Below are 8,196 nucleotides of genomic sequence, written 5' to 3' on the forward strand. Positions count from 1 at the left end.
GACGAATTAATTCATCACTCTACTGTCAATTCTCTAAATATAATAACCTTTTTCACTATAAATGTTTTATAGCAACCTCGGATGTGCCCTTGCGTCCACCACACTGTGGTTTCAGCAACGTAACGCATACCAGGGTGGTTGGTGGTAGACCAGCTAAACTTGGTACGTTTTATCTATTCCTTTCCGATTAATAATAAGCGATATAATATGAAGGTTACGATTACGAAGGTTACGAAGGAAGCGATTTACTATGAAGGATGAACTTTAAAGACACTAAACAGCACATCAAAGTACATTTCAATTAATTTAAATAATAATACAACGGTTTCATTGGTAGTAACTTTGTTTATTAACTTGAATTATTTCCTCCTTTTAGTTCGTGTTAGAAAGAGTATGTTTTTACTTGAAATTAAAAATTGACATACGAGTAATGATACGGATGGCGATGAAAAAGTGTTCGGGAAGAAATTACATATTCGAACTTTAGAGTTCAGTATATTTCAAATGGAAATTGTATAGAATTAACTAATAAGTGTTGTTCCATTGAAGTCAAAATTCAATGTCTCTCTTAATCAAATTTCTATTTGAGGGCCTGCATCATCGAATGTTCAATGGATAACAATAATTTCTAACTCATCACGCGAGAAAAAATTATGCATGTTCACAACTATGTCTATTGCGTTTCAGGTGCTTGGCCATGGATCGCTGCAGTAGGATTCCGTAATTGCTCAAACCCGCATTGGGTAACACAATGGCTGTGCGCAGGTACCCTAATATCGGCTAGGCATGTTTTGACTGCAGCACATTGTGCAGATAACGATGATTTGTACGTGGTTCGTATCGGGGACTTAAATCTAAAACGAGATGACGACGGAGCGCATCCTGTTCAAATAGAAGTCGAATCTAAACTAATACATCCCGATTATTCTGCCGAGTCGAACAATAATGATATTGCTATTCTTAAACTGAAGGACAATGTTCCATTTTCGGGTAAGTCTTTAACTATTGTTGAGTTTCTAATATTTATGCTACTGGGTATTGCTGAAACTTCTTACTGTACACATATATTGTATCATAAATCATGTTCAATTCTTTCTCATACTTTTCGTCATTCGTTTCCTTCACTTTCATTTATTTTCTTATTTTTCAGAGTACATACATCCCATTTGTCTCCCCATAGAGAAATCTCTTCGAAATAAAAACTTCGTGGGCTATAATCCCTTCATTGCTGGATGGGGAGCATTAAAATTTAGTAAGTGATATCAGTTTTATGATAAAATGAAATACTTTCATTCTTAAATATCCTTCCCATTTTCTTTGTAGGTGAATCATATACTAACGCATTAATGGAACTGCAACTGCCAGTGGTTACCAACGCCGTATGCGAGAAAGCTTATGAGGATTTTGACATAACTATCACCAATAAAGAAATATGCGCCGGCGGAGACCCTCGAGGTGGAAAGGATGCTTGTGGAGTAATTACATTACAGATTTACTATAAATTATACGGTGTCTGAGGACATGTCAATTCGAATCAACATCAAATCAACGTCTTGAACATAAAAAATAATAGATAAACACAATTTAATAGTTTTGCCCATTTCTCACACATAATTATGGTCTTTAATCTAATCTCCTTCTAATCTTAATTTTTTTCAAAATACATACAATATATACATTCTAAATTGGAATATTTCAATACATAAGTCAATAATAGATTATTACTGTATATAAGTATAATTTCAATACAATTCGATTGAAATATTTCAGTAACTATGATTAAAAATTTAACGATCATTTCAGGCTGACAGCGGAGGACCACTGATGATACCACAGCAATTCACCTACTATCAAATAGGTGTTGTGTCATCTGGTCATAAATGCGGCGTACCTGGTTATCCGGGCATTTACATGAGAGTTACGTCGTACCTCGACGACTTCGTTATCCCAGTGTTACAAAATTATTAGTATCCCATAAATATCATTCTTCGTGCACGAAAAATAAAGTTGGAATGTATTATTGTGGAGATAAGAGGCAGCTCAGATTTATATTGTCTTTTACGTCAAGAATTATAGTCTTAAAATGCATGAAATGCTACTTTGAAACGACGCTAACTTTTTACGTACGCTATATTTGCATGACTTAGATACGTAGAGATGATAAACGAGCATTTATTAAATTTTTACTAATTATATTTAGACTAATTTTGGTAATAATAAACCAACTTTCTGAGAAGTTCTGTAAATTTTGTTTTGGATGTATTGAGGTGATATGTCGTGATAGGGTCGGAAGGAAAACTCAGATTTATTGAATGATAAATGTTTATTCATTCTAATGTCAATGAGTACACTTAACACAGGATTCGCGATTATATTCGGTTCGCGAATGAGCGGTTATAAGATAAAGTTTGGATAGTTACGATACGAGATGCGCTGCCAGTGCGGACAATGATTGCACGAGATGTCGAGAGCTTAGACAATTATTCGGCTCGAACCATGTAAGTATAACGATGATGATATGTTGATTCGCGGTAATAGACTGATTTTTTGTCGCCATGCTGCTGCGGAGGAAGACTCGTTGGGATGTGTCTAGGGATGCGAAAGCATCGGATTCGTTGAGAAAAGCTTTGGCTCGGAAAGTGAGGGAAATGTACGTTAATGTTTATTGGCTAATTCGTGTTGGTCGTTGGAAAAGGATGCTAGGTGGGAGAGGGGGGGCTCGAACTCTGTAAGTATAACGATTGTGATATGTTGATTCGCGGTAATACACTGACTTTTTGTCGCCATGCTGCTGCGGAGGAAGACTCGTTGGGATATGTCTAGGGATGCGAAAGCATCGGATTCGTTGAGAAAAGCTTTGGCTCGGAAAGTGAGGGAAATGTACGTTAATGTTTATTGGCTAATTCGTGTTGGTCGTTGGAAAAGGATGCTAGGTGGGAGAGGGGGGGCTCGAACTCTGTAAGTATAACGATTGTGATATGTTGATTCGCGGTAATACACTGACTTTTTGTCGCCATGCTGCTGCGGAGGAAGACTCGTTGGGATGTGTCTAGGGATGCGAAAGCATCGGATTCGTTGAGAAAAGCTTTGGCTCGGAAAGTGAGGGAAATGTACGTTAATGTTTACTGGCTAATTCGTGTTGGTCGTGGGAAAAGGATGCTAGCTGTCCTTGAGGGGGTGTGCTAGCGCGAAGCATCTAGCGAGATAGCGAGATAGCAGATTTCTCGTGTGTCCCCGTGGTAGGTGGTCGACTTCGAGACTGATAAACAAAGTCTGTTTGTCTCTTTGGAGAACCTTAGCTAAAATAAATCCTAAGATTTATAGCGGTGCTTAGGCTAGCTGGAAATATTCGGTACGAATGTATCGACATCTGGCAATCATCTTGCCCGCAAGTATAGGGTCTTTGTGTCGTGCGTCACGCGACGTAAACTGTTGAGAAGTTTACTGTCAAGTGCCGCCACAGTACCCCCTTACCAGTGATAACGTTTTATACATTTTTTGATAGATCTTACGTGCTACTTATTTAAAACCTGCCTGGAAATAATCAGGAAAGCGAATTCTCCTGCCCGAGCGCGTGGTATACCGACTTCTTGAGTCGTCTTCGCGTTGCTGTGCCCGCTCGGTGTTTTGCGTAGTTGTGGTTTTAACCTGTATAAACATGTCGTGGGTTCCTGCGCTAGTTTCTAATTGTTGTTGTTCGATGTCGTCAGATACAGTAAAAGCGGGTTTCAATCGATCTAGGGAGACTATTACATTTTTGTTATTTATTTTGATGGTAAAAGTCTTTTTTCCACGCTGTATAACCTGGTAAGGTCCGTCGTACGGTGGTTGTAAGGGACCTCCGCTCGCGTCGTGGCGTACAAATACATATGGTGCTGTTTCGAGGTCGCAGAACACGAAGGTTTTCTACTCACCGTGTCGCGTAATCGGGTGAGACCTGATTTTCTCTATTTGCTCTTTTAAACGGTTCGCGAATTCCGTATTGGCCTGTTGCATCGTTGATGCGAAGAACTCAGTCGGTAATCGTATGCCGGTATCGTAAACCATTTCGGCTGCCGTCGCGTTCAGGTCCTTCTTGAAAGCGGTTCTTATGCCTAATAAAACAATTGGTAGGATTTCTACCCAATTGCTCGTATTGTGACATTTTATTTCCTACCTTTAGTTGTCGGTGTAGGCGCTGTACGATCCCGTTGGACGCGGGGTGATAGGCTGTTGTGCGTAAATGCTTGATGCCAAGCAACCGGTACAGTTCATTGAAGAGGTTTAATTTGAACTGGCGTTCTTGACCGGTCGTTATTTTTAAAGGTACGCCGAACCGAGCTATTCATGTGGAAAGGAGGGCTGAAGCGACGGTTGTTGCCTCCATGTCGGCGATGGGAATGGCTTCGGGCCAACGCGAAAAGCGGTCAATACACGTTAGACAATATCGGTAGCCCTGTGAAAATGGCATCGCGATAATGTCTATGTGTACGTGTTCGAAACGGCCTGCTAATTCTCCGAATGTTCCGACGGGCGAGGATACGTGCCTGGTGACTTTGCATCGTTGACACGGGATACATTGTCGTGCCCAAGTCCGGCAATCTTTATTTATGAATAGCCAAATGAAACGCGACGTCACCAGTTTTTGCGTTGCGCGTATCCCTTGAGGGGGAAAGTCCGTGGAGCGAATTAAATACATCGCGTCGCAAGGATTTCGGCACGTACGGTCTTACAATGTTGTTTGATACGTCGCAATATATTTCCGCGTCGTGCTCAGGAAAGCGTATCTTCTTTAACCGTAACGCGGTTGTGTTGGAATTTACGATGTCGCGGAGTTCGTTGTCGTTTTCTTGCGCGACGGCGAGAGTTTGGTGATCCACCGACTTTCCTATCGCGTTGATGCGTGACAGAGCGTCGGCTACGTTGTTGTCTAGGCCCTTTATGTTTCGAATGTCGGTGGTGAATTGTCCTATGTAGTCTAAATGTCGGAATTGTCGCGGTGAACATTTTTCTAATTTTTGTTTGAACGCGAAGGTGAGAGGTTTATGGTCGGTATATATCGTAAAGTTTCTGCCTTCTAAGGCGTGTCGAAAATGTTTGACTGCGGTGTATATTGCGAGTAGTTCGCGATCGTACGCGCTATATTTTTGCTGAGCGAGGGTCAAAGATTTCGTTGCGAATCCTAGCGGTTGTAATTCGTTATTCGCGCGTTGTTGTAATACTGCCCCTATTGCGTAGTCGGACGCGTCTACCGTGAGACTGATCGGCGCACCTGGTATCGGATGCGCCAGCATCGTCCGCAAGGGCACGTTGCGATTCGCGAAAGCTGTTTTCCGACTGTTCCGATCATTCGTTGGGCGCGTTGCCCTTTTTCGCGCCTTTTAACATGTCGTTAAGTGGCTTGAATGTTTTTACGGCGCCCGGTATGAAACGTCGGTAAAAGTTTATCATACCGAGGTACCTACGTAGCTGTTTGGCGTTCGCGGCTTTCGGCAATTTTACGATCGCTTCGACTCGTTCGGGCGGAGGCTTAATTCCGTCGGGGTTTACCGAGTATCCGAGGAATGTGATTTCACGCACGCCGAATTCGCATTTCGTGGGGTTTATCACAACCCCGTAATCGTTAAGACGGTTGAACAAGATTTTCAAATGCTCGCGGTGTCGGTTTTCGTCGTCCGAGGCTATGAGGAAATCGTCGATGTACGCGTAAACGAAGTCGAGCCCGCGTGTGATTTCGTCGACGAAACGCTGACATGTTTGCGCGGCGTTCCGAAGCCCAAACATCATGTTTGTTGCTTCGAAAAGTCCGAAAGTCCGAAAGACGTTGTTATCGCGATTTTTTCGATATCCTCGGGCGCTATCGGGATTTGATGGTAAGCGCGGACTAGGTCGATTTTTGAAAATATACGCTTACCGTGGAGATGTTGCGCGAAATCTTCGATATATGGCGGCGAGTACCTGTCGGGTACGGTGCGGTCGTTCAACGCGCGATAGTTGCCGCATGGTCGCAAGTTACCGTCCTTTTTCGACACTACGTGCAAGGGTGATGCCCACGGGCTTTTCGATGGTCGCAACACGCCTTGCTCGATCATACGTTCGAATTCCGCTTTTACCTCTTTAAGTCGATCAGGTGCAAGCCGACGCGATTTGCTGTAGACTGGTGGACCAGGTGTAGTTTCGATGTGGTGTAGCACACCGTGTCGAATTCTCTATCGTCCGAAGATCGGTGGGCGGGTGAGGTCCGGGAATTATGCCAGAAGTGGGTGATATGGTGATTCAGCGATGATGGTCTTGACAGACGCTTCGTCTGTTGTGGCGGTTTATCCCATTGATGACGTCAGTGTTATTGTATCGATAACCCTTCTGTTTCGCGGGTCCACGAGCAACCCGTAGTGGCTTAAAAAATCTATGCCGATGATGGGCATGAGGACGTCGGCTACGATGAAATCCCAGTTAAACATTCTGCGTAAGGACAAGTCTAGGTTGATCGAAATAGAGCCATAGGATGCGATATGTGTGCAGTTGGCCGCGACCAGCATGTACTCGCTTCCGAACACGTATTCGTGTAGCATGCAGCGCGGGTATAAGCAAAAATCGGAGCCGGTGTCGACGAGGAAGGAGATCCCTGAGTTCGTGTCTGTTAGGAATATGCGGCGAGACACAAAAACCTCGTCTCTTGCAGCCACGGACGGCTGGTCCCGCATCCCGAAATTCATGAGTAAGGGAGTGTTCACTCTCTCGTGGTTTCTCGGAATTGTGCGTGAAGGTAACACAGTCCGCCTTGCCGCGGCGGATCGCGAGGGCACGAACGGCGGCGGATCGCGAGGGCGCGAACGACGGCGGAATTGTGTACGCCAGCGTGATTGTGCTCGTGCCCTACGGTGTTCATTGCTTCTTTGCTCAGCTACTTGAGCTAGCATCTCTCTCATATCGGTTTCGAATCGCGCTAACAATTCGGTGATCGAGTTGAAGGCTGCTGTGGCGTCGCCTACTCCGCTGTTCTGGTCAGGTGGGAGGGTTATCGCAGGTAGTCGGCCTGCGCTGGGTGCGGCGATCTGCCTTGATTCCAGAATGGCCTCGTAAATTTTATCAGCAATTTCTGTACGGGATTCCGGATCACTGTTCTGTACAGAGGCTAGGATGTTCCGTACGGGCGGTGGAAGTCGACCTTCCCACATGGTGAGGATTACATCGTCCGCTAACAAATTGACAGCTAGGCTTTTTAGATCGTGGTAAAATTGCGAGGGCTTCCTGTCCCCCATTTGTTCGTTTTCGAGTATACGTCTCCTGGCATCCAACTCTCCCAATCTATTCATGAGCTCCATTTTGACGTGGGCGTAACGCCCGGTCGCCGGTGAGACGTCGAATACGTCTCGAATTAAACTCAAGTGCGACTCGTCGAGATTCATGATGACGGCCTGGAATTTCTCCTGGTCGCCTGTGATCCCGAAATTTTCAAACTGCACTTCCAGAATCCTGAACCACAAGTCGACTTTGTCAGGCCAGATCGGTGGCATGCGGAAAGGAACGTTTATCGAGACTACGTTGTCCCCGGCGGCCGTCGTACGTTCGGAATGAGCGTTATTGTACATTTTGAACTGATTTAGCTTCACGGTGTTACGTTTTAGGAGCACTATCACTGTCACCTCTTTCACTGATAACCACGTCGGGGTCACCACTTTGAGGGGATATGTCGTGATAGGTTCGGAAGAAAAACTCAAATTTATTGAACGATAAATGTTTATTCACTCCAATGTCAATGAATACACTTGAAGCAGGTTTCGCGATTATATTCGGTTCGCAAATGCGCGGTTATACGATAGAGTTTGGATAACTACGATTCCAGATACGCTGCGAGTGCGGAAAATGATTGCTCGAGATGTCGAGAGCTTAGACTATTATTCGGCTCGAACCGTGTAAATATAACGATGGTGATATGTTGACTCGCGGTAATAGACTGACTTTTCGTCGCGATGCTGTTGCGGAGGAAGACTCGTTGGGATGTGTCTAGGGATGCGAAGGCATCGGATTCGTTGAGAAAAGCTTTGGCTCGGAAAGTGAGGGAAATGTACGTTAATGTTTATTGGCTAATCCGTGTTGGTCGTTGGAAAAGGATGCTAGCTGCCCTTGAGGGGGTGTGCTAGCGCGAAGCATCGTACGTGACAGATAGCAGATTTTTCATGTATCCCCGTAGGTGGTCGACTTCCAGACTGATAA

General features: G+C 44.5%; 2 protein-coding genes across 2 annotated transcripts; one reads left to right on the top strand and one right to left on the bottom strand.

Moving 5' to 3' along the window:
* Positions 1 to 8: 8 nt before the first annotated feature.
* LOC100742672 (venom protease) lies at positions 9 to 2,029 on the top strand (the record flags this gene model as incomplete). Its single annotated transcript, XM_003491112.3, has 5 exons — positions 9 to 162; positions 688 to 990; positions 1,151 to 1,252; positions 1,324 to 1,475; positions 1,804 to 2,029. Coding segments are annotated over 5 exons (876 nt in total), but the record flags the coding sequence as incomplete, so codon positions are not given.
* Positions 2,030 to 2,196: 167 nt separating this feature from the next.
* Positions 2,197 to 7,571, bottom strand: LOC112213177. The gene is made up of 4 exons (XM_024369024.1): positions 6,860 to 7,571; positions 3,915 to 4,094; positions 3,584 to 3,746; positions 2,197 to 2,239 (listed from the first exon to the last, which is right to left on the bottom strand). The coding sequence occupies exons 1-4, from the start codon at positions 7,569 to 7,571 to the stop codon at positions 2,197 to 2,199; spliced, it is 1,098 nt and encodes a 365-aa protein (XP_024224792.1).
* Positions 7,572 to 8,196: the final 625 nt, after the last annotated feature.

The sequence above is a fragment of the Bombus impatiens genome, unplaced genomic scaffold (assembly GCF_000188095.3).
Source record: "Bombus impatiens unplaced genomic scaffold, BIMP_2.2 scf_0515, whole genome shotgun sequence".
Classification (NCBI taxonomy): Eukaryota; Metazoa; Arthropoda; class Insecta; order Hymenoptera; family Apidae; genus Bombus; species Bombus impatiens.